The sequence below is a fragment of the Rana temporaria genome, chromosome 12 (assembly GCF_905171775.1).
Source record: "Rana temporaria chromosome 12, aRanTem1.1, whole genome shotgun sequence".
NCBI lineage: Eukaryota > Metazoa > Chordata > Amphibia > Anura > Ranidae > Rana > Rana temporaria.
In genome coordinates, this window is record NC_053500.1 from 90,319,806 (window position 1) to 90,347,702 (window position 27,897).

Sequence of the window (27,897 nt, forward strand, 5' to 3'; positions counted from 1 at the left end):
TCACCTTTTAAAAAGAAAGGATTTTTTCTAAGTGTTTGAGCAGACTCAGTTCATCACACATGTAGGAACCAAGCTGCAATGGCATGAGTTTTTTTTTTTTTTTTCCCCTGATCTCATGCTTTCCAGTCTGGCCCGGTCATTGACCAGCAATATGGTCCGGGGCTCAAGTGGTTAAAAATTAACAAAACACTAAAGTTAGCCCAATTTTTGGTGATAATGTGAAAGATGATGTTACACCGAGTAAATAGATACCTTACATGTCACGCTTTACTATTGGAAACACTCCTGCAATGGGGCCAAAATTAATTCCGTGAATATCCCCATAGGCGACCTTTTTCTTTTTTTTTCAGGTTACCAGTTTATAGTTACAAAGAAGGTCTAGTGGTAAAAGTATTGCTCTCGCTCTAACGCACGCGTCAATACCTCACATGTGTGGTTTGAACGATGTTTATATATGTGGGCGGGACTTGCGTAAGTCCCGCCCACATATTCAAACCACACATGTGAGGTATTGACGCGTGCGTTAGAGCAAGAGCAATACTTTTAGCACTAGACCTTCTTTGTAACTATAAACTGGAAACCTGAAAAAAAAAGAAAAAGGTCGCCTATGGGGATATTCACGGAATGAATTTTGGCCCCATTGCAGCAGTGTTTCCAATAGTAAAGCGTGACATGTAAGGTATCTATTTACTCGGTGTAACATCATCTTTCACATTATCCCCAAAAATTGGGCTAACTTTAGTGTTTTGTTAATTTTTAACCACTTGAGCCCCGGACCATATTGCTGGTCAATGACCGGGCCAGTTTTTGTGATTCGGCACGGCGTCGCTTTAACTGACAATTGCGCAGTCGTGCGACGTGGCTCCCAAACAAAATTGGCAACCTTTTTTTTTCCCCACAAAGAGAGCTTTATTTTGGTGGTATTTGATCACTTCTGCGTTTTTTTGTTTTTTTTTAGAGCTCTAACCAAAAATAGAGCGACAATTTTAAAAAATAAAGAATTATTTTTACTTTTTGCTATAATAAATATCCTCAAAAATATATATTCTAAAAAATAAAAAAACCCTCAGTTTAGGCCGATACGTATTCTACATCTTTTTAGTTCCAAAAAATCGCAAATCGCATTTAGTGTTTGGTTTTGGCAAAAGTTATAGCGTCTACAAAATATGGCTTTTTTTTGTTTTAACTAGTTATTGCGGCGATCAGCGATTTTTATCGGTACTGGCACCATTGGCATTTTTCTAGCGATCAGTGCTGTAAAAATGCATTGCTTACTATAAAAATGCCACTGGCAGGGAAGGGGTTAACACTAGGTGCGAGGGAGGGGTTAAATATGTTCCCTGGGTGTGTTCTAACTGAAGGGGGGGTGGGACTGACATGGGTAAATGACAGAATGCTGTTCATGAAGGGGAACTCCAGACCCAAAAAAAATAATAAAGTGGGTTCCCTCCAGGTGCATACCAGGCTCTTAGGCTTGGTCTGGAACATAAGGGGTTAAACCCGCGCAAAAAAAAACAGCGTGGGGTCCCCCCCCCCCAAGACCCAGACCAAGCTCTTATCCCAGGCACGCAGTCTGGCCAGACAGGAATGGGGGTGGGGACGAGCGAGCGCCCCCCCCCCTCCTGAGCCGTACCAGACCACATGCCCTCAACATGGGGGAGTGTGTGCTGTGGGGGAGGGGGGCACTGCCCCCCACCCCAAAGCACTCTTGTCCCCATGTCGATAGGGACAAGAGCCTCTTCCCGACAATCCTGGCCGTTGGTTGTCGGGGTATGCGGGCGGAGGGCTTATCAGAATCTGAGAGGCCCCTTTAATAAAGGGGCCCCCAGATTCCGGCCCCCCACCCTATGTGAATGAGTATGGGGTACATTGTACCCCTTCCCATTCACCTGGGGAAAAAAAATGGAAAAAAATAATACACCACACACATTTAAAAATTAATTTATTAGTCAGCCGGGGGTCTTCTGCCGGGGCCCCCCACCACCACCCCATTAGGCCCCGGGCTTCGCCATCTTCTGCCGGAACCCCCTTCACCAGTGAGGCTCCTTGCCTTTGGGGGAGGGTCCCGGGCTTCGTCGGTTTCTGCGGGGGGGTGCACTTGCACCCCACCCCCCTCTTCAGCGCCTTAATTCACCGGGACCCCCTTCACCAGTGAGGCTCCTGCCTTTGGGGGAGGGTCCCGGGCTTCGTCGGTTTCTGCGGGGGGGGTGCACTTGCACCCCACCCCCGTCTTCAGCGCCGTAATTCACCGGGACCCCCTTCACCAGTGAGGCTCCTGCCTTTGGGGGAGGGTCCCGGGCTTCTACGGTGTTTTCCGCCGGGGGGCGACACACGCGGGCTTCTTCGGTGCCTTCCGCACCTCCGCGGAGCACAGGGCTTGTCTCCGCTGTTTTCTCCCTTCTCTTCCATTCGATGTTGACACGACGAGGTCCGGCGCTGGAATGCCGTCTGAGCAGCGGGCATGGACTTATATAGGGCAATGCCACCATGTGACCTCAACCCATGTGACATCACATTCCCATCATGCCCAGGGAATGTGATGTCACATGGGTTGAGGTCACATTGTGGCATTGCCCTATATAAGTCGATGCCCGCCGCTGACACGGCATGTCAGCGCGGAACCTCGTCGTGTCAACATCCAATGGAAGAGAAGGGAGAGGACAGCGCAGACAAGCCCTGTGCTCCCGGAGGAGACAGGCAGAAGAAGGAAGAGAGAAGAAAGAAGACGGAAGAAAGCCCTGGCTCCGCAGGGGAGCCAGGCAGAAGAGGGAGCAGAGAAGACAGAAGAGAAAAGACCGGGGAGTTGGCGCACCCCCGGCAGAAGACCAGGAAGACCGGAACCCTGGCGGAAGGCACCGGAAAGACCGGGGGATAGGCGCCATCCCCCGGCAGAAGACCCCGAAGTCCGGATGCCCCCCCCCCCTAATGTAAAAGAGCTTAAATGGGGTGGGGGCATCCGGCGGAAGGCTCCGGAGAGGACCGAGGGATGGCGCCCTCCCCCGGCAGAAATCACGAGAGCTAAAGAAGAAAGGGGGGGCTCCGGAGCTGATTAAAGTGGTTGTAAACCCACTATTTGGACTTTTACCTACAGGTAAGCCTACAACAAGGCTTACCTGTAGGTAAAGAGAATATCTCCTAAACCTGCACGGTTTAGGAGATATTACCCCCGCAATGCGGGCGGCGCATGCGCAGGGGGGAATCCACGGCTGAAGGACCGGCATCGCCGGACCCTGCCGATTTTAAATCTCCCGTGCGCGGGAGTGACGTCATCGCCGCTCCAGCCAATCACAGCGCTGGAGCGGCGATACCCGGAAGACACGCCGGAGCAAGATGACATCCTGCTCGGCGTGGACCAGGTAAGTGGTACACACCTCGTTCCGAGGTAAGTATTTCATAATAGGCTAGTATGCGGTGCATACTAGCCTATTATGCCTTTTGCATTGCAGGTTTGGGGGAAAAAAAAAAAGTTTATGCGGTTTACAACCGCTTTAATAAAATATTTTATTGTGTGGTGTTTTATTTTACTTTACACTTTCCCCCATGTGAATGGGTAGAGGTACGATGTACCCCATACTCATTCACATAGGGTGGGGGGCCGGTATCTGGGGGCCCCCTTATTAAAGGGAGCTCGCAGATTCCGATTAGCCCCGCCCGCATACCCCGACAACCAATGGCAAGGGTTGTCGGGAAGAGGCTCTTGTCCCTATCGACATGGGGACAAGAGTGCTGTGGGGTGGGGGGGCAGTGCCCCCCTCCCCCACAGCACACACTCCTCCATGTTGAGGGCATGCGGTCTGGTACGGCTCAGGGGGGGGGGGGGGCGCTCGCTCGTCCCCACCCCCATTCCTGTCCGGGCCAGACTGCGTGCTTGGGATGAGGGCTTGGTTTGGATCTGGGGGGGGACCCCCGCGCCGAATTGGCGTGGGGTTAACCCCTCACGTTCCGGACCAAGCCTAAGAGCCTAATGTAGCCCTGGAGGGGGACACGCGCCGATTTCAAGTTTGAAATTTGGCGCGGAGTTCCCCTTCATGGCTGAAAACAGTTCGGAGATTCCCGTGCGCCGCGTCACGCAGCGCATTCACGGGTATGCCGCTTGGTATTTACCAAGATTTTCACGGCGTACTGACAAGGCGCACGGGAAGCGCCGAAATTTCTCTCTGCGCATGCCCAGTATGCAAATGAACCTCCCGAGGTTCAGGCGCACTGTGCAAGCGTACAGGGATCTGTTTTCAAAAAACACTTTCCCTTTCAATTCGGCCCGCCAAACACATTCAAACACATGTCACTTCACTTCCCCTGCATCCCCCCACCTCCCCCCCTAATAAACTCCCGCCCGAATCCCCGATATTTACATTTCAATGTGCCGTGCGCCAGGTCTGTACTGGTGCACAATGCACCCTCTCCTGGGCGCACGGAGCACATTAGTAACTAAGGAAATACACTGCACTAGCAGCGTATTTCTTTAGTAAATGTCAAAACGGCTGCTACTCCATGCCCTTTACTCCATGAGTCATGCCAAAACACATGTATATGTAAAAAATAAAATTTTAACAATGCAGCAGAGAGAAAAGAGCAGGGAAAAGAGGAGAAGAGGACGCCCGAACCCCAGGAATGCCCAGCCATACCAACCCACCGAAGCAGGAGGGACTGTACTTACCCGTCCGAGCGAGGACTCGCTGACGCATTCCTGACAGACCTACAACCGCAATGGAGGTAGCTGTCGGCCCGGTTCACTGAGTGAAGCAACACCACAGCCCAGTCATATGTGGACCTCGGAGCAAAGCTCACTGGCCACCCCAGGAGTCATGGGGTACGGCGTGGCAGACTAAGCCTCTTTGCATAGGTGTGCCCACGCTTGCTGGTCGGACTGAGTAGACTACAAAGATCTATATTATCCAGCCTGTCACTCAGCCAACAGTTGAAAGAAGATTCAAGAAAAAGTGAAAATAAAATAAAATTTCTCCTCAGGGCGCTGGGCCCAAAAGGGAGCCATACGTCCATTCTCCTTGCTAGGCAGAACGAAACTGAGGCTGCATGCTGCAGTGAGGAGGGTTATGTCTGGAAGGACCGCCCCCTGGGCGGGGCTGTTCAACTCTGTTAATGTAACATGTATTTAATGATCTAACATGTTTCTGCCTAGTCCTCTCCTGTAAACAGGGAACATAACCCACTTGTCAAGATTTAAGGAGCGGTGTCCATCCATGGACGATAAGAGAAAACATAGTTTTGCATTAAAAAAAGTCCTTGACCCTTTCCAAATATGCAGAAGCTGAAAAAATCATGGATGAGAATGCGTCCCATAGGAAAACATGTAAATGAACTGTAGTGTGTTTCTGCAAAAAGCACCAAAAAAAACAGAGATGACCCAGGCCTGAGACGTTTAGTAACATAATAGGGTTAAAAAAACTAAAATTGGTACAAAAAGAGCAAATAATCGCTACTGTAAGGGGTTAATTTTGTACTGTGGGACAGTAAAAGTAATACTTACAGTAGCGATTTTCTCTTTTTGTACTATAAAGGGCTGTTTTTTTTTTTTAAACCCTATTATGTTACTGGGCGATTAATCAGTTATGAAAATAGTAATTGATTAATTTTATAATCGATTAGTTGTCGATTAATCGATTAGTTGTTTCGGTCCTAGATCCCATACTAGGGTTTTTTCTGCATTTTTCATTGCTGGTAGGAGTGGGATGGGAGGTCATCAGTTGTTAAGGACACAGTGGCCAACTTCCAGGAGCAGTTCTTAAAGGGTCACTAAAGGAAAAAAATGTTTTTGCTGAAATTACTGTTTACAGGGTAAAAGTTAACCGATTCCTTTTTAAAAATGATTAAAAGTAGATAAAAATCAATCATATAATGTGCCTCTAGTTTCACTTTCACTTTTAAACTGGCTTCATGTTTCTGTGAAGTAGAGAGACACACACAGAACAAAAACAAACAAATCCAGGGCAGTGTTTTGTTTTTAAAATGAATCTGATTGGTTCTGGGAAGTTTTAGACACACAGTAATGACAGCTTAGACCACCGTGAGAAAGCTCCCAGTACTGTGATTATAAGGAGCCAGACAAGCAGGAAGTGTGAAGATCACAGCAGAATTACATCTACTTCAAAGCAAAAACAAACAATGAGGACATGAAACCAGTACTGCAGTAAGGTAAAGGAAGCTATTTAGCTAAAAAAAAAATTCCTTTAGTGACCCTTTAACAACCAGCTATTTGTCACACAGAATACAAATTGGTCGATCCGAATTCTTCCCGAAAATTTGGAATTCGTTAAAAAACAAATACACAAAATTAAAGGAATTTCAAATAAATTTGTTACCATTTCATTTGGAGATTCAGATATATCTGAATCCCTGAATAACCAAAAATTTGTCAGCATTTATGGACCGAAACAAATTGCACATCTAGATTAAACAGCTGTGGAGAACAGATTGGTACCAATGAAAGCCACTTTTCCCTGGGGGGCACTCGCCAAAGAGGAGTGGCCTGGAGAGCCGGCTGGGGGACCCAAAATAAGATCAGGGCTGCTCTGTGCAAAATCATTGCACAGAGCAGGTTAGTATAATCATGTTTGTTATTTTGGCTAAAATGTAATCTCCTTTGGTCTTCAGTTTTATATCATACCAGGGCTCAAAATGTCAAGTCCTGAGTTACTAGCCAGGCCTCAAGAGTTACTCGCCACCAGTTGCCCCACCCAATTCATACACTGCCCTGCGCCTAATTGCACCCGTAAACACGCCCTCGTCGATTATCTCATGGAATGACAAGGTTTTATGCTGAATCAAGTTACAAAATTAAATATTACCAACAACAACTTTAACAAAATGGGACAGGGCACTGGGGGCAGACCAGAGGGACAGGGCACTGGGGGCAGACCAGAGGGACAGGGCACTGGGGGCAGACCAGAGGGACAGGGCACTGGGGGCAGACCAGAGGGACAGGGCACTAGAACTGGGTCTCTTCCCCATTCTCTTGCTGTCTCCTCTGCAACTCCCATCCATCCTCTCTCTCTCTCCCATTTATCTCATCATCAGGAGCCTGTGTGTGCGGCTCCACGCTTGCATGTCCCCACTTCCCCCTTTTATTCAGGCTGGCAGAGAGGAGAGGAGCTGCAGCACAGCGGGGGGGGAGTACAATCCAGCGCTGAGATCCACACAACTGCACAGCCATTGACACCATAGCACAGCGCACAGCACACATTGAGACCAGTCTGTTCACAGTGCTCAGGCTAAACTGTTGGACACTTACATAGAGCACAAGGAGAAGAAAACTGCACAAACTAGAAGGCTGCCGCTCTCATGTCAGGGCAACTTTCAGTGAGCGCTGCACCGGAGTGGTAATTTTTGCAATCCTCCACCTCACTCATTACTTTCTGCTCTCCAGCTACATTGGGGGGCAGGCTCAGAGAGGTCATACTGTTAGGTCCCATGGCTTAATGAGAATTGTAAGGAGAGCACCTGTGTACTGCTCTGCCTGTGCGCGGCTCACCAGACTACTTTTCCCGAGCATGCACCTTTCCTCTTCGGCCGCCAATCTCATCGGGACTCTAAGTGTAGGCACAGATTGGAGGGAGATTGGTCATGCAGCCCTGTCATCACTCGCCCCCAGCTTAAATCCACTCGCCAAATGCTAGTAGGCGAGTGGAAATTTTGAGGGCTGATTATACAGTATATACATTGGGGCTCTATATAAAATTTTATAAAATATAGGCTTAATATGTTTTTAGAGCCTTGCCTGGCTCCTAAAATGTACATAGTAATGTTAAACTAAAATAATGAAACTAAAATAATCAATTTCCTAAATAAAAATGTACAGCAAAATAAGATAGATCTTTCATAAAGCAATATACAAAAGGTTTACATTTTCTAGACGCCTCCTGTTCACAGAGAGTCCTCCCTTACGAGTCTCTTCACTGACCACAATACATTTCAGGTCTGGATCAGTTATTGAAGGGCCATAAGGATCTGATATAGGCACCATGTCGTATATAAGAGAGGGCTTCACATCGACCAGGAACTGAGACAGTTTATTAACTCTCTTCTCATAAGGCTCAATCAACTCCTTCAGGATCTTATCTGGAAAATTAAAAAGCGGCAGTTAAAGCTGCACTGTATTTGAATTTCGCAAAAACATCCCTGATCCCTAGTTGCCCAGACAAATTTTAGTAGCATCAGCTGCGTCAGTTAACTCAGCAATAATTCTATGACTAATTTGCACAAACAAAAACTTTTATATAATTTTTTTTTTCTTTTTAAGAATAAAAGTCTATTGAGAATAAAAAGAATATACAAATACAAAGTGCAACTGGCACTTTCAAATGTATAAAGCATTGACTTAACTGTACCGAGTATAAAATGTAAAAGGTCTAGTTACCGAGGATAGCCATAACCCATAACCCACATGACTGATTACTGACCCCCCCATCTGGGTACAAACAGCCCTGCATAGTACAGCAAGAATTTTAGTAGACCCCACTGTGGGGCGGCAGGCAAACAGTGAAGATAAGTAGCGTGAGAGTGTGTAACATGAGAGGCATCGAGTTCCGTACATTAGATAAAGGTTAGACCTCATCGGTGCAGGTGGAGGAGTCTGCCAGCCACCTGTCCCATATGTTTTGTTCTATTTAAGCTCCTTGAGGATAGGGACTGATGTGAATGTACATTGTATATGTAAAGTGCTGCGTAAATTGACGGCGCTATACAAGTACCTAAATAATAATAACATTTAAATCGGGCAGCCTCTGTGTAAATACAATACTTTTTTGTAGGGAAAAATAGCATTAACAGCCCTAATGCATTGATGAATAGCAGGGGGAGACTCCTTGATCCAGGACCAGGCTACTTGCATTCTGGCTAAGAACAAGGACTCTTGCAAAAATATATTTAAATATGTTTTCTCTTCAGGGATGGAGAGGAGACCTAGTAGACACTGGTGGGGGCATAGAGTTTAACCACCTGCAACCAGTAGCCCTGGAGGGCAGGACCATCTTAGGTGATAGAAATGTTCCCCCAGGGTCTCCACATTTGGAGCAGGTTGGGCTGTAACCCGATTTGTCTTTAGAAAGGTGAATCTATGTAAGGTAAAGCATACAAAAACATACTTGGGGGGGTGGCACATCCTAAAAATGCTATACATCGAAGATGGTGCTGCTATAAGATCAAAGACCATACAAAACAGATTATAGCGCACAAATGACATTTATTCTGCAAAGCTAGTTCAAAACATCTGAACATATTCAAAAATACAAGGGTTTGGTCACATTATATGGTCATATAGTGCTAAGCCCACTAATTCAGGGTACTTTGTCGCAGTAAGTGGGCTAAGCACTATATGACCATATAGTGTGGCCAAACCCCCGTATTTTTGAATATGTTCAGGTGTTTTTAACTAGCCTGCAGGATAAATGCCATTTTTGTATGTGTGCACTATAATCTGTTTTGTATTTTTCTATGTAAGGTAGGACCTGTGCAGAATGTAGAATTGTGTAAGGCAATCTGACAATTTACAATTACATAAAATGAACAAAACACAGCGCTAATGAAATGATAGTGCACACACCACTATACAAAGTAAGGGGGATATGTGTGTCCAGTAAGTGATGTAGATATGTGCAAACAAATAGTACAAGTAAATATATATAATGATTAAAAAAATATATAAATAGCATAAAAAAAACGCACAATTAAAAAAAATCGCATCACACTAAGGTGCATAAGCATGCATAATAAATAATGGTAAACAGTCAAATCCTTAAAAATGACACACAAGTCCATATAAAAGTATTCTAATGTGCTTCAGTGTGGATAAAAAAATGTATGAAAAATTCCACAGCGCTTTAGTGCATGTAATCAGTAGCAGAAATTCAAGGGTGATTATAATACAGTTCATACAACACACGGCCCAGTGAGTGTTCCAAAAGTCATGTCAAGGTGTAGTCACACAGGTGCGCCCTATGGTAATGGACGCTCACCTTAGAGCAGGGCTCAAAATTTCAAGTCCTGAGCTACTAGCCAGGCCTCAAGGCGTACTCGCCACCAGTTGCCCCGGCAAACCCCTACCATGGCCCGTCCCAAGACACGCCACCTAAAATTATCTTAAGAAATTACACTTAAATGTTTTATGCAGAATTAAGTTATAAAAATAAATATTAACTACAACTTTATCCATGCCCAAAAATGCAGCCTGCCTATGTCTACCAATGCAGCATGTGTCCCCAGTGAAGCCACGGGTCCCCAATGCAGTAAAATGTCCCCATAGCAGCCTATCTGTGCTGGGTAAGAGAGGAGAGAAGCCTGAGCCGGAGCCTGGTTGTTCAAAGCGCGGGGAACATAACAGCTTCCAATTTAATAGCCGTGTTCCCCGCCGCAAGCCGTCATATACAGCCCCTTCCCCTTTTGTCTGGGAAACTTTGATACAGATCACCCGTCCAATCCTGGGATGGGTGATCTGTCTATTAAAGTGCCCTGGACAAGGGGGAGGGGTGGTATATGATGGCGCGCGGCGGGGAACTGTCAGTGAAATGGCCGTGGAAGTACTGGCAAACTTGCCAGTAGAATAAATGTCCGTCATAGGCACATCATGTGACAGGTGGATCCCCCTGCTGGCCTATAAAAGGCTGCCACAGTCTGACTCAAATTGCTGGATTGTCGTCAGCTTCCCGTGTTCCTGTGTCTGTTTACCTTTAAACCCCTGGCTTGACCTCTGCTTAACCTGTGATTCCGATTATCTCCTCGCTCTGACCTTGGCTTGGCCGACTATTCTTCGATCCACTGCCCACTGTTTATGACCCGGCTTCCTCCTGTTTGCTCTTGAACTGTCTCCCGGTATATGACCTCTGGCCTGGCTGCGAAACCTGCTCCTGGTTTATTCTGCAAACGCCTACTCAGGACTTCTTCTTGCACGGCTACTGACATCGCTACCCAGCGCACCCTAGCCACATTCTGTTCATCAGCCTGTTGCAGCACTACTGGCAACCCGTGCACCTTTGGGCACCTTATCCCCTGTATCACTCCCAGGGGAGCGCTGCACTCAGCCGCAAGGGTAGCCCTCTCTGCCACTCAGCCTCACATCAGAGACTTGACAGGAACACAGCTATTGAATTGAAAGCCGTTATGTTCCCCCACGCTCTGAACAACCAGACGGCGGCAGCGGCGACTCTCCTCTCCTCGCTCGCCCCCCCCCCTGCTCCCAGGCAGCCCACGCTCGCGAGTCGCCAGCCCTCAAAATTTACTAGCAAAATGCGAGCAGGCGAGTGTAAATTTTGAGGGCTGCCTTAGAGCGTGCGACCTTGCAACCAAGCTTCGTCTGTGCATGCTTATGAACCACACCTGGGTTCTAATGGATAATCCTGGGTTCCTGGTTCCTTGGCAGGCAGCTCCAGATCATAGAATATATAAGAAAAAAAACAGATGGTGCAAGTAACATTTTAACAATATTTATTTAGATAAAAAGAGATCCCTTGCCAGGGTAGTCGCATACTGCAGGCGCGACAGTGCACTCTATAACAGGCTCGTAGCGAGATGTACAGATCGGGATATGGAGGCCAATATCTTATCCCAGTCCTCATCCGCCGAGTCCCACAAGTCAGTCTTCCACTTGGATTATCAGTTGGTACACCTGAACAGTGGCCAATGATAACCTAAGGTGATCAAAAAATTAGGAAATAAAACTACTCGGAATTCCGAACCAAGACCACTTGCACCAGGTACAATGACTAAATACTGGGGATGGGGTCACTGGAATGGCAATTGAGAGCGTGGCAGAGTTGGAGGTAACAGAAGAACATGATTAGGCAAACCAAAACCATCCCTTGAGAGCCTGGAATGATATAATCGAGCCATTGACTATGACCTGTGAGAGAAATATAATCCCGAGCAATCCATAGGTTATAAATCGGGGACAGTCAGCAATTCGGGAAGTTGCGGGTGATCAGAGGGCCTTAGTGTTGGACATGACCAGCTGCCAGATTTTACAGTGATGGAATAAGATTCACAGGTGCCACAAAATAGAACTTGGAAGGGATGGACCACTGGGCTAAAAACAGAAGAAGAGTATACAAGGGTGGAGTACCTTTGCCTGTCTGCGTGGTTAAAGTAAAATAAATGGGAATAAATGGGATAATTGAGAGGCAAAATAATACAGGGCGAGGTCGGGTAACGCAATGCCACATAAGTGGACAGGACACTTCAGAGCTCGCCTTGACAATTTGTGTTGGGAGGGGCATGTTGAGGATAGATTCCATGAATTTGAAGACCTGTATGGGGATGTATAGAGGGTGTGCCAGAAAAGGTATAACAATTTGGGGAGAAGAATCATTTTCACCAAATACGTCCATAACTGGAGTCCTCTTCCACGCCTCCATGACGACATCACTGTCTGGTGGATGTTAGCGACCTTGCGCTAATCCACCTACTGTTTGAGGACGCCCCACAGATGCTCAAAAGGGTTTAGGTCTGGAGACATGCTTGGCCAGTCCATCACCTTTCCCCTCAGCTTCTTTAGCAAGGCAGTGGTAGTCTTGAAGGTGTGTTTGGGGTCGTTATGTTGGAATACAGCTCTGCGGCCCAGTCTCCGAAGGGAGGGGATCGTGCTCTGCTTCGGTATGTCACAGTTCATGTTGGCATTCATGGTTCCCTCAATGAACTGTAGCTCCCAGTGCTGGCAGCACTCATGCAGCCCCAGACCATGACACTCCCACCACCATGCTTGACTGTAGGCAAGACACTTGTCTTTGCACTTGGTTGCCGCCACTAATGCTTGACACATCTGAACCAAAATAAGTTTATCTTAGTCTCATCAGACCACAGAATATGGTTCCAGTAATCCATGTCCTTTAGTAGGGGGCGCTGGTGGGAAGTGGGGTGAGACTCACTTTGACAGTGACAGTGGTAAATATAAAAATAAATGTTCCTCAACAGGTGATTACCTAGTGAAATGGATAAATTGATAACCAGTGTACATAATAATATAATTAGGTAAAACAGGTACAATTCATTAATACTTAATTTACAAGAACAATGTGATGTGACACACAAAGCCCAAAATAAACTAAAAGCAAATTTAAAAAGAAAAGTAAAGTGATGACTTGATAGCCGTGGATACCCAAGAGGAGGGTAAGTGTTTCAACACAATCAATAAAATATCCACTGTGTAATCAAAATATTCGATCAAAATTCTTCTCATAAGGTTTGTGCCTCTAAGTGTTCCTTCACCATTTACAGCGATCGACACCCAAACGTGTTTATTAATGGTAATGTGCTTACCAGAGCAATTGGACCTCTTTAGTGAAAAAGAAGGTCAATCTCACTTGTGCAGATAAATGCCTGCAAGCATATGGTGCGTCCACAGCTGATTAGATAGACACCTCTTCCTCCAAGAATTTCAAAGATGGGACATGAAAACAGAAAATCAACTCCATCGTGCAACCGGTTTTATTTAAAAAAAGATAAAAGCAAACATGGGCCAAGTGGCCACTTACATTAAAAAGTGCCCATCCCGGCACTGGGTCTGCAGGATCGTCAGTACAAACAGAAAAACCTCCACCTCTGTGTCGACGTATGTCCGCGTTCCACCGTCAGCTGTTCAGGAAGCCGGATGGTAGGGGAATCAAAATCATGTGACCAGGCTACGCCGCCGCCGATCGTTTCGTAAGTGTTACGTCTTCAGGGGGGCGTGCCTGGTCACAGTAGTCACGTGTATTTAACTTGTGGAAGGCGAATATGTGCTTATGGATTGACAAGGGTCGCGGCCAATTACAGCGCAGTCCCAGTGGCGGCTTGGGCATTACACCTCAATTTTCAGTATCCGCATATTACAATAAAGAATCTGCAAACACTAAGCTACCAACAACATCTATATCAATCGAACATAGCTCACTAATTCAATATTGCCATCGATATAATGGGATATGGAAAAAAGTGAAAAATGGGGAAAAAGATATATGGTATAAATAAAAAGGTGAACGCATCTTTTTTGGTCACTAGGTGGCGAGCTGACTCGCACGGGACCAAGCAATGGATAAAGATTCCTCCCGGAGTCTATCAATTAGATGTAGGTAAAAAATATATTATAGAAATATGGATGAATTGAATAAATGATTTTAACATATTTGGGATAATATATTCAAGAAATATATACACACACACACACATTACCACAATACTGACATCAATACCCAGCATATGCAAATTGCCTAGCCGGAGATAGATCTCTGTATAAAGGGGGGATAAAAATGCACAGGAACTAGAGAAAATGAAGACCGAGTCTCCATAATCTGTCTTGTGAATGAAACCAAGGAAAAAAGTTAAAGCGGATGTGCCATGAAAAAAAAATATTAAAAGCCAGCAGCTACAAATACTGCAGCTGCCGACTTAATATTAGGACACTTACCTGTCCTGGAGTCCAGCGCCGTCCGCAGCAGAGGACGAGCGATCGCTCGTCACTCTGTTGCTTCCCCCCGCCATCCTCAGTGAGGAAACCAGGAAATGAAGCGCTACGGCTTCACTACCCGGTTCCCTGCGGCGCATGCGCGAGTTGCGCTGCGCCGCTGATTGGCTCCCGCTGTGCTCTGGGAGCCGAGTGTTCCCAGAGCACAATGGGGGGAGGACGGGAGGTGACGCTCTGCCCGCAGTTTACCCGAAACTGTGTGGCCGGAAGTGGGTGCAAATACCTGTCTTTAGACAGGTATCTGCACCCCCCTGAAAGGTGTCAAATGTGACAACGGAGGGGGGAGGGTTCCGATCAGCGCGAGTTCCACTTTAGGCTGGAGCTCCGCTTTAAGGCAAAAAGGGACAATTGTTAGTTGGTCACTTGCAAGAGACTGAAGGAGGTCTCTAAGTATTAGTTTAGATATAATCTTTTAATATTGACATATATAGAACTAAATTCCTATTAATCATTGGATAGAGAACAGTTGAGATCCAGTTCAATGTTTAGGCCATGGTGCTGCATGCTCCTGAGTCTATATAGCCACATGGTCTCATTTTGAGAGATAGCTCTTCTCATATGAGTGCCTTTCCAATGATTTGAAATCTTGTTGATCCCATAAAACTTACACAGAGCTGGATCACTTTGGTGGTATTTTTTTAAAGTGCCTAGACATGCTGTGATTTGGGAATCCCTTTTTTATATTCGCAAGGCGTTTGCTTAATCTCACTCTGAGTTTACGTGTTGTTCGACCAACGTATTGAAGAGGGCACTCCAAAACGTAGGTCACATGGTCAGAGTTACATGTGATCAAGGGTTTGATTTTGAGCTGTTCCTTTGTCACATTTGATTCGAAATGTGTCTTTTTCTTTGTGACTCCGGGTTATCTGGTGATATGACATGCCTTGCAGCGTGTACAATGATGGAAACTGGAACCATCTAGGAAGGTACTCAATTTTTTAGGGGGATCTGGTACATTTTTAGCTATCCGATTTCTAAGTCCTGGGGCCCTTCTGTATATAAATTTAGGTTTAGATGTAATTGATGGCATCAGATCTGGGTCTTTTAATAAGAGGGGCCAATGCTTCTTGAAAATGGTCTCTACCTGGCGATATTGTCGATGGAACCCTGAGATGAAGGCTACTTGGCCTTCAAACGTTTTTTTGGGCTTGGTGGTTAGTAGAGACTCCCTTTCCATTTGGGACACCTGGGTTAATACTTTGGTCAGAGTTTCTCCAGAATACCCTTTTTCTAGAAATTTGTCAGCATTTCTGCTTGATCTTCAAAATCTTCTCTTGTAGCACAATTGCGTCTAAGGCGCATATATTGGCCTTTTGGGATAGCTCCTATCCATTGAGGATGATGGCAGCTCGTAGTTGGCACAAAACCATTTCTATCCGTTGTTTTAAAATACGTTTTTGTTTCAAATTTCAAATCCTTTTTTGTAATGGTGAGATCTACATAGTTGACTTTCTCTAGGCTGGTTTCTGCTGTAAACTTCAGGCCATATTTGTTGATATCCATATGGACAAAAAAACTTTCTAGACTGGTAGCTGGACCTTCCCAGAATAGTAGCACATCATCTATGTACCTACGGTAGAAACACAGAGATTGATTTTGTTTGGAAAAAATACTTTCATGTTCCCATTTATTGAGGACTACATTTGCCACGCTGGGAGCATACCTTGCTCCCATGGCTACACCAATAGATTGATTGTAGTACTGGTTGTTTGCCCAAAAGAAATTATTGGTCATGGCCAATTGCAGGCCTTTGACCAAAAACCTGATCTGGGCTTTTTTCATTGTCGATTGTTTAGTCAAGGCCCATTTGATTGCCTCAAGTGCATCAGAATGTCTGATGTTGGTGTACAGGGATTCGATGTCAACTGTTAGAATAGTGGACTCTGTAGCTCGAAGATTCTTTAGTGCCACTATAAGGTCCTTGCTATCTTTCAGATAGGAGGAGCTCAGTGGAACTAGTATTTTAAAAAAACTATCTAGATATTCGCCAACTCGTGAAAAGAGAGATTCGATGCCACCGATTATTGGCCTTCCAGGGGGATGTTCTCTATCTTTATGTATTTTGGGTAGTATATACAAATCACAGGAACTTTAGGGGCAGATATCACCAGGTAATCTGCATCTTTCTGGTTAAGGATTTTTCGAGCCAATCCCTCATTGATCTATTCAGAAAGTCGATCCTTTAGCTGCATTGTCGGGTTTCCATATAAGGGTTGGTAGGTGGATGTGTCTCCCAGTAGCCTTTCCATTTCTAGATAATAGAACTCTTTGGTCAAAATCACCAGTCCTCCGCCTTTGTCAGCAGGTCTTATCACTATTTGTTTATTTTCTTCTAGGGATTTAATCCCTTCCCAGATTTTTCTATTTGATGTATGCTGAGATATCTCCATCTCTCTGACCTCATCTTGTACCATGGTTTTAAAGACTTCTATATGGTGATACATGCCTTTTTTGGGATTAAATGTTGAATTGTTTTTGAGTCCTCTATGTTGGTATGTAGAATGTTGAGTAATTCCTTCACTATTGTTGGTTTTCCCTGCGAAATATTTTTAATGTTGAGTTTTCTGATGTATTTCTCAACATCAATGAAAATCTCAAACTTATCAATATTTTTCTCTGGTGCAAATTTCAACCCTGTTTGTAGTACCTCCAGTTCTGATCCCGAGAATTCTACCCCTGCTAGGTTGAAAATTCCTTCACTTAGTCCAGTCTTTCTTTTTCGTTCTGCCTCATCCTCGTCTGCCTCTTTTTCTATATGTTCCTTTGGGTACTGGGGGGATCTGGGAGGGATATGGTAAGGCTCCTTCCAACCTCTCCATTCCCCCCCCCCTGGTATTGGTTTTGATAGGGTGCTGGTCTCCCTCTAAAATTACCTCTAGAGCCTCCCCTAGGGGGTCTAGGTGGGTAATACTGGCGGTTGGATTCATAGTAGCCATTCTCTGTCTGGCGTGGATCGGGAGTAGCATATCAATGGTAGGTATCCATTGGATAGGGTTGTGGATAAGGGTAGTATGGTGGGGCATTAGATTTGGCAGACGACGAGGCAGAACGAAAAAGAAAAAGGAGAGGACTAAGTGAAGGAATTTTCAACCTAGCAGGGGTAGAATTCTCAGGATCAGAACTGGAGGTACTACAAAAAGGGTTGAAATTTGCACCAGAGAAAAATATTGATAAGTTTGAGATTTTCATTGATGTTGAGAAATACATCCGAAAACTCAACATTAAAAAAAATTTCGCAGGGGAAACCACCAATAGTGAAGGAATTACTCAACATTCTACATACCAACATAGCGGACTCAAAAACAATTCAACATTTAATCCCAAAAAAGGCATGAATCACCATATAGAAGTCTTTAAAACCATGGTACAAGATGATGTCAGAGAGATAAAGATATCTCAACATACATCAAATAGAAAACTCTGGGAAGGGATTAAATCCCTAGAAGAAAATAAACAAATAGTGATAAGACCTGCTGACAAAGGCGGAGGACTGGTGATTTTGACCAAAGAGTTCTATTATCTAGAAATGGAAAGGCTACTGGGAGACACATCCACACATCCACCCTTATATGGAAACTCGACAATGCAGCTAAAGGATCGACTTTCTAAATGGATCAATGAGGGATTGGCTCGAAAAATCCTTAACCAAAAAGAAGCAGATTACCTGGTGATATATGCCCCTAAAGTTCCTGTGATGTATATACTACCCAAAATACATAAAGATAGAGAACATCCCCCTGGAAGGCCAATAATCAGTGGCATCGAATCTCTCTTTTCACAAGATAATTTTTAAATACTAGTTCCACTGAGCTCCTCCTATCTGAAAGATAGCAAGGACCTTATAGTGGCACTAAAGAATCTTCGAGCTACAGAGTCCACTATTCTAACAGTTGACATCGAATCCCTGTACACCAACATCAGACATTCTGATGCACTTGAGGCAATCAAATGGGCCTTGACTAAACAATCGACAATGAAAAAAGCCCAGATCAGGTTTTTGGTCAAAGGCCTGCAATTGGCCATGACCAATAATTTCTTTTGGGCAAACCACCAGTACTACAATCAATCTATTGGTGTAGCCATGGGAGCAAGGTATGCTCCCAGCGTGGCAAATGTAGTCCTCAATAAATGGGAACATGAAAGTATTTTTTCCAACCAAAATCAAATCTCTTGTGTTTCTACCGTAGGTACATAGATGATGTGCTACTATTCTGGGAAGGTCCAGCTACCAGTCTAGAAACTTTTTTTGTCCATATGAATATCAACAAATATGGCCTGACGTTTACAGCAGAAACCAGCCTAGAGAAAGTCAACTATCTAGATCTCACCATTACAAAAAAGGATTTGAAATTTGAAACAAAAATGTATTTTAAAACAACGGATAGAAATGGTTTTGTGTCAACTACGAGCTGCCATCATCCTCAATAGATAGGAGCTATCCCAAAAGGCCAATGTATGCGCCTTAGACACAATTGTGCTACAAGAGAAGATTTTGAAGATTAAGCAGAAATGCTGACAAATACATTTCTAGAAAAAGGGTATTCTGGAGAAACTCTGACCAAAGTATTAACCCAGGTGTCCCAAATGGAAAGGGAGTCTCTACTAACCACCAAGCCCAAAAAAAACGTTTGAAGGCCAAGTAGCCTTCATCTCAGGGTTCCATCGACAATATCGCCAGGTAGAGACCATTTTCAAGAAGCATTGACCCCTCTTATTAAAAGACCCAGATCTGATGCCATCAATTACATCTAAACCTAAATTTATATACAGAAGGGCCCCAGGACTTAGAAATCGGATAGCTAAAAATGTACCAGATCCCCCTAAAAAATTGAGTACCTTCCTAGATGGTTCCGGTTTCCATCATTGTACACGCTGCAAGGCATGTCATATCACCAGAAAACCCGGAGCCACAAAGAGAGAGACACATTTCCAATCAAATGTGACAAAGGAACAGTTCAAAATCAAACCCTTGATCACGTGTAACTGACCATATGACCTACGTTTTGGAGTGTCACTGCGCTCTTCAATACGTTGGTCGAACAACACGTAAACTCAGAGTGAGAATAAGCGAACACCTTGCGAATGTAAAAAAAGGGATTCCCAAATCACAGCGTGCCTAGGCACTTTAAAAAATACCACCAAAGTGATCCAGCTCTGTGTAAGTTTTATGGGATCGACATGATCTCAAATCATTGGAGAGGCACTCATATGAGAAGAGCTATCTGTCAAAATGAGACCATGTGGCTATATAGACTTTGGAGCATGCAGCCCCATGGCCTATACATTGAACTGGATCTCAACTGTTATCTATCCAATGATTAATTGGAATTTAGTTTTATATATGTCAATATTAGAAGATTATATCCAAAGTAATACTTAGAGACCTCCTTCAGTCTCTTGCAAGTGACCAACTAACAATTGTCCCTTTTTGCCTTAACTTTTTTCCTTGGTTTCATTCACAAGACTGATTATGGAGACTCGGTCTTTATTTTCTCTAGTTCCTGTGCATTTTTATCCCCCCTTTATACAGAGATCTATCTCCGGCTAGGCAATTTGCATATGCTGGGCATTGATGTCAGTATTGTGGTAATGTATATATATTTCACGAATATATTATCCCAAATATGTTAAAATCATTTATTCAAGTCATCCATAGTTCTATAATATATTTTTTTCCTACATCTAATTGATAGACTCCGAGAGAAATCTTTATCCATTGCTTGGTCCCGTGCGAGTCAGCTCGCCACCTAGTGACCAAAAAAGATGCCTTCACCTTTTTATTTATACCATATATTTTTTTCCCCTTTTTTCACTTTTTTTCCTTTTCCCATTATAGCGATGGCAATATTGAATTAGGAGGTTAAGTGAGCTATGTTGCATTTGATATAGATGGTGTTGGTAGCTTAGTGTTTGCAGATTCTTTATATTAATATGCGGATACTGAAAATTGAGGTGTAATGCCCAAGCCGCCACTGGGACTGCGCTATAATTGGCCATGACCCTTGTCAATCCATAAGCACACATCCACCTTCCACAAGTTAAATACACGTGACTACTGTGACCAGGCACGCCCCCCTGAAGACATAACACTTACGAAACGATCAGCGGCGGCGTAGCCTGGTCACGTGATTTTGATTCCCCTACCATCCGGCTTCCTGAACAGCTGACGGTGGAACGCGGACATACGCAGACACGGAGGTGGAGGTTTTCCTGTCTGTACCGACGAGCCTGCAGACCCAGTGCCGGGATGGGCACTTTTTAAGGTAAGTGGCCACTTGGCCCATGTTTGATTTTATATTTTTTTAAATAAAACCGGTTGCACGATGGAGTTGCTTTTCTGTTTTCATGTCCCATCTTTAAAATTCTTGGAGGAAGAGGTGTCTATCTGATCAGCTGTGGACGCACCATATGCTTGCAGGCATTTATCTGCACAAGTGAGATTGACCTTCTTTTTCACTAAAGAGGTCCAATTGCTCTGGTAAGCGTATTACCATTAATAAACACGTTTGGGTGTCGATCGCTAAAAATGGTGAAGGAACACTTAGGAGGCACAAACCTTATAAGAAGAATTTTGATCTAATATTTTTTGATTACACAGTGGATTCTTTATTGATTGTGTTGAAACACTTACCCTCCTCTTGGGTATCCACGGCTATCAAGTCATCACTTTACTTTTCTTTTTAAATTTGCTTTTAGTTTATTTTGGGCTTTGTGTGTCACATCACATTGTTCTTGTAAATTATTTATGAAGTGTAACTTTTTTACCTAATTATATTATGTACACTGGTTATCAATTTATCCATTTCACTAGGTAATCACCTGTTGAACATTTATTTTTACATTTACCACTGTCACTGTCAAAGTGAGTCTCACCCCACTTCCCACTAGCGCCCCCTACTACCTTACTATTCACTAAATAGGAGATATACACTCCATTTCCAGGGGAGCAGCTCTCATTTAACCACATTAGTGTGGTTATACACTCACAATTTTTTTTTGGCGTGAAAATTACCTTCTACCAATCCATGTCCTTTGTCTGCAGCAAACTGTTTGTGGGCTCTCTTGTGCATCATCTTTAGAAGAGGCTTTTTTCTGAGACACTGACCCCCCCCACCCCTTCAACCTCTGCAGCAATGCTGGCAGCACTCATACGTCTATTTCCCAAAGACAACCTCTGGATTTGACACTGAGAATGTGCACTGAACTTCTTTGGTCGGCCATGGCGAGGCCTGTTCTGAGTGGAACCTGTCCTGTTTAACTGCTGCATGGTCTTGGCCACCATTCTGCAGCTCAGTTTCAGGGTCTTGGCAATCTTCTCATAGCCTAGACCATCTTTATGTAGAGCAACAATAACATTTTTCAGATCCTCAGAGTTCTTTGCCATGAGGTGCCATGTTGAACTTCCAGTGACCAGTATGAGACAGTGAGCGCAATAACACCAAATTTAGCACACCTACTCCCCCTTCACACTGAGACTTTAACACGAATGAGTCACATGACACCAGGGAGGGACATTTTCACTCAAGGGTGTACTCACTTTTGTTGCCAGCGGTTTAGACAGTAATGGCTGTATGTGGAGTTATTTTAAGGGGACAGCAAATTTACACTGTTATACAAGCTGTACACTCACTACTTAAAGCGGATCTCCCATGGCAAAACGTTTTTTTTGTTTGGGGGTAGTTAAACAGTTAATGTGAAGGCTTAATGAAACTCACCATTCTCTTGTTAAACGTCCGTCCCGATCTTTTCCTGTCTTTAATAATAACTTATATTTCGTCTGGTCAGCCGTTGCCATCTTCAGTGTGGGCATTAGAATCCCACCAGCGGAGACTTCCTGTTTGCGGTGATGCTGTAATCCCAGCATCCACCGCTCGATCCACTAGCACCCGGGAGCAGTATCTCATGTAATGGAGATTTTCAAACGCCCGCCCTCCTTCCTTCCTTTGTTTACATCGCGCGTCACTTCCTGCTGCACTAAGTTGCGCGATGTTTCCTCTAACAGGGCCGAATATGATAACAAGGGAGCTATGACACAAGCTCCCAGAAGACACTGCGCGGGACAGGAAACAATGGAAAACCCGACGGAAACCCGAGGGCTGCAGAACGGAAGCCAATCTTGTTTATATGGTACTGTAAAACTTTTTTATATGAAAATATCGGATTAAGCTTTGTTTATGAGCATTATTACTATTGAGATTATGTTTGATTTAGGGTGGAGCTCCGCTTTAACATTGTAGCAAAGTGTCATCTTCAGTGTTGTCACATGAAAAGATATAATAAAATATTTACAAAAATGTGAGGGGTGTACTCACTCTTGTGAGATACTGTATATCTTTATTTTTTCTTCTTTCCCCTTTCTTCCAGGGCAAGAAAGGAGAGAAACAAACGCTCATTGAGGCCTGGGGATCTTGTTGCCGCCAACTCCCAGATCCACATTGCCTCATGCTGCAAAATAAGGCAGTCATAATCACTGACTCTATTATTGTTCGGGACCGCTTCAATTACCCAACAGCTCAAGCATCTTGGGTGTCTGCTGTGTTGCAAGCATGCAATTGGGGCCTTTAGATGATATGTTTCAATTTCAACTTGGGCTAGAAAAAATAAAATAAAAAATACATTTCTCTTTTCCTTTCTCCTAACAATATGCTGGCACTCGCATGCAGATCACAAGTGGAAGTGTTTATTTGTAGCCATTCATATTTGTCAACAGAGCTTCCATCCTGCATTTGATGACTATGTTGGAGCCAACATAATGATCACATAAATCAGGAGCGGCTCTAATTCCCGATAATGATTAGCATCAAGGTTTGTTTTTTGCAGAAATCTGCTAAACCCATGAATTTAGGTTTCCCAAAACATTTATACTCAAGGCATGCCGAAGATAATAATCGTCACCGCAGCTTGTGCGCTCAACTAAACTCTCAAACCATCAAATGATATAACTGATCACATGGTACAGCACCATGGCAACTGCAAATCATACAGAGACTAAGATGGCAGCTTCATTGGCTGTCAAGTACAGGGCAGGATAGTTTTAAATTCAATACAACTAAAGGCAATCTTGTTTTTTTAGTTCCGGATAGTAAAGCGTCATTAGAACACCTATTAGTTTTGTTTTTTTTGCAGTTTGTGTCGCCATTGGTCATGTTTTATCATTATCACTGAAAGTGAAAAAAAAATCCTGCATTTTGAGTTGTCCCCATTTACAATAATAGAGGGGAAATCTTCCCATGGGGACAATAGTTTTGGTGATCCTGGACTAGTTTCCTGTTTGGGCTATGAGACAGAAGTGAAGGGATATCTTCCAAATGGGACACAGATGAAAACAAAAACAAAAACTGACAGGGGTTAGAACTTTGACACACCCTGGCACCACCTTAAAAATAAAAAAAACAAACATGTATTTTAAATATCAGAAAAGATCCTAAGATGTCTCTGATCCTAGCGCTCTATGGTATAATTATTTTTTTTTGCAATATAGCAGCTATTATTGGTTGTGAGTGTCACCGGCGCAAAAGAAAATAAATAAATAAATAAATGTGAACTGTGATCTGCTGCAGTACTGTGTGCCCTTAGTGGGGGTCAATAGTGCTCTAAGAAGAAAAATGTTACTGCGCTGATCTAATTATCCAGAGGTATTTGATCTCTGGGAATATGGACATAAGTGAAATATCAGGGCCACAATGTACCCAATCTTAAGTGTGAATAACCTGAATACAAACAAAAAAAAAAAATATAAGAAATATATGAGACATACAAATGTGACACAGTGATTTCAAACTTAAATCATATATCTAGATCAGTGTGTCAGCATACAATCCATATGCCACAGTGCTTCTATGAGAAAAATGGCTGTTGCTGCTACTGACCAACCAAATAGTGAAAACAATACGAAAGATATTACAAAAAAATATATTATATATATATATATATGTGTGTAAAAACCCAATATGCGGTACGCCAACTGCACCGTGAGTTGTCCAATAACCAATATTGGAACAAAATAAAATAAATATCAATAAAAGTGAAATAATTATCAAACAACCATACAAATGTGCAATGTGCTGGCTGCACTTAAAAATAGTCCAAATGACAGGCAATCTTGCTCTTATACAATAGGTTCCAGCAAACACAAGGTTCAATGTTGGTAATGCTGTATACAGGAAAGTGCCGCTATCTCTTCCACCCGACAAAGATGTGCCACCATCACCAATGGTTAAAATCAACACTCACCAGACCCCAGATATTATTAGGCTCCAAAGTGGTGTCTTTTCTTTGTCCGTCAGTGGGTGTTGCCTCCTTTTCCCTTTTACAAGGTGTCATCAATTCCTCAAAAACAAGGGGCTCATCATGGTGTAGTATATTAAAATATGTATTTATTTAAAAAAGGTAAAAAAATATAACACTTACAATATAAAGTGCCTCTGACCGGCACTGAGTGTCTTTGGCAGTGTCAACCGTTAAAAGCCGCTGACCAGCATTTAAGTGGCGTCCTAAGAGGTGTGCTTGCCCCGCTGTGCTCCGCATGTATTGCTACAAGGGGTCCGTGCGCGCTGGTGTGCTGCACCCTCAATGTGTGTGTCCAAACAGCCTCTACGCGTTTCGCTAGTTGCGTCGTCAGGAGAGCTGTGGACACTACTGTTTAGGCTGTATTTATACCCCTGTGGATTCCCTGAAATGCTGCAAGGTAGTCACAGGAAACAGGAAGTCTTCCGGCCACCATCTTAGCTGGTGGTGCAGGAAGTTCCTGTTCCACCATTTTGGTTCCTGGATACCTGGCTTTTTGCCAGTCCTGGCCATTCACAGGAAACAGGAAGTCTTCCGGCCGCCATCTTAGCTGATGGTGCCGGAAGTTCCTGTTCCACCATTTTGGTTACTGGATACCTGGCTATTTGCCAGTCCTGGCTGTTGTTACTGGGTGTCAGCAATAAAAATATAAATATAAATATGCCCAGCAGCCAGGGTGGCTGTATGTGTGGGGCGCTATGTGCGCTGCTACCTCCGTTCGTTTGTGCACCTCCCCCCACCCCCGTGTGTGGGCGCTTGTCGCCCTGTGTGTTATTCCCTGTATTATCGCCGCAACCGGAAGTGCTTGTGCGGCCACCTTGCCTCCGTTACCGGAAGTGTCCGTTCCGCCATTTTGGTTACTGGCATCCTGTGTTAGTCTATGCCTATTTTAGGTAATGGCTAATTCCCCACACAGGATGTAATATTGGTTATTTTAGCTACTGGCAATAGTCCCTGTGTAGCAGTCACCGTCTCTGGTTGACGCTGCCAGGGACACTTTACAAAAAACAACATTTTATCACCTATATTACTGTAAGTGGTCAAAAACTATGTTTACTAAAAGTTTTATTTACTAAAAATTAATCAAACACCATGAGGCCATAAAAAGCAGGAAACAAATACAGTTTTCATTTTTCTGCTGCTATATTTTAACTTTTCTATATAAACCCTTCTCAGTGTATATCATTACTGATATTTTAACCCTATATAATTAATACGCATACTCGTTGGTTTCTGATACTTGATGGTAGGTGATCCATCATCAAGTGATCTAGTGCTGTTTCTTAGATGCTGTTTCTTAAAGGGGAACTGCTCTAATTGCATACATACTAGAAATATTGGTGTTATCAACTTATTAATGGAATGCTTAGGGGGAATGAAATGCGGAATACTTAAAACATCAAAAATCTTCCAAAAAACAATTTATATCTAATTCCACATTCATTCCCCTAGGCTTTAATGTGTCCAATCTAAAAATCCACTCAGTTTCGTTCCTCGATACTTCCCTTCTTAAATTTATGTTCCTCCAATTCTGTTCAATTTTATCTATGGCATAAAACTTCATTTTACTGGGGTCTCTGTTATGTTTATTTCTGAAGTGTAATGACACACTATGATGTATATACCCTTTTTTGATATTTCTGATGTGTTCTCCCATTCGCACCGAGAGTTTCCTTGTGGTTCTGCCCACGTATTGCAGCCCACACTCGCACTCTATTACGTACGTTACGTGTGTGCTGCTGCACGTGATCAGTTTACCCACTTTAAATTGTTCATTATTGGCGTGAGATTGAAACTGGTCAACCTTTCTTGATCCTTTTGTGGTGCGACAAGGTTTGCATCTTCCGCACCTATAAAAACCCTTCTGGTCAAGGAAGGATATCATCTTTTTGGGTGGGTCCGGTACATTTTTAACCAAGGAATCTCGTATTCTCTTTGCTCTTCTGTACACAAATTTTGGTCTAGCTGGTAAAATTGTACTGAGTTGTGGGTCTCCCAAAATAATGGGCCAGTGTTTTCTAATGATGTCTTCAAACACTCTGTAGTCTGCATTGAAACCCGTTATGAAGGTGACATCATTCTCTTTAGGGGGTGCAATTACTCTCTTTTTTAGCATATCATCCCGGTTCAGAGATCCAACCTCCAATCTAGTTTGCTCCAACCTTCCTCTATCATAACCTTTATTAGCAAACCTATCAATTAAGATGTTTGTCTGTGTCTGATAGTCGGCCATAGAGTTACAATTTCGTTTTATTCTGATGAACTGGCCTTTGGGTATAGCCCGCTTCCACTGCGGATGGTGGCAGCTTCCGAATGGTATATAACCGTTACGGTCGGTTTCTTTAAAGTGTGTTTTCGTGTGCAGTTCACCTTCGACCTTGAATATTTCCAGGTCTAAGAACTGGGTCACATCGGGTTGTACGTTTACCGTGAATTTAATTTCATAGTGGTTGGCGTTGATATGCTCTATGAAATTACTTAATTGCTCGCGATTCCCTTTCCAAACGATTAGGATATCGTCGATGAATCTTTTGTATATTTGTATGTGTGGCCAGCATTTTCCGAATATTTCCTCGTTTTCCCACTTATTCAGGAAAATGTTGGCGACACTTGGGGCGTACTTATTCCCCATGCCAACCCCCTTTATTTGGCTATAGTACTTATGGTTGTGCCAGAAGAAATTGTTCTTCATGGCCATCCGCAGACCTTCAAGTATAAACCTTCTTTGTTTTAATTTGAGTTCCGAGTGTTTTTTTAGAGCCCATGCCACTGCTGCCAGTGCATCTGCTTGTTTTATATTCGTATATAGAGACTCCACATCTATGGTTATTAATAGTGTGGAGTTATCTACAGGTACCTGTTTCAGTGCGTTTATGACGTCTTTGCTATCTTTAATAAATGATTCACCTTTCGCTGCCAATGGCTGTAGGAATACATCTAAGTACTCTCCCAGTCTTGAATGAACGGAGTTTATGCCGCTTATTATTGGGCGGCCGGGAGGTTTCGATTTATTTTTATGTACTTTTGGTACCTGATAGATCACTGGTATTCTGGGGGCCTTAGGTAGTATGTATCTTCCCTCTTTTTTGTTCAAAATGTGATCCGCGATCCCTTTGTTTAGAAAATCTCTCAGTTTATTTTTTAGTTCTTTATTGGGGTTCTTT

General features: G+C 43.7%; 1 protein-coding gene across 4 annotated transcripts in view; it reads right to left on the reverse strand.

Annotated features, from left to right (window-relative positions):
- The window catches only part of COASY (Coenzyme A synthase), an 855,545-nt gene that overhangs the window by 594,340 nt on the left and 233,308 nt on the right, over window positions 1–27,897 (reverse strand). For all 4 annotated transcript variants that reach the window (XM_040331793.1, XM_040331796.1, XM_040331792.1 and 1 more), the window contains exon 3: window positions 7,862–8,076. In XM_040331793.1, the coding sequence (XP_040187727.1) occupies window positions 7,862–8,076 (215 nt within the window). The remainder of the gene's footprint in view (window positions 1–7,861; window positions 8,077–27,897) is intronic.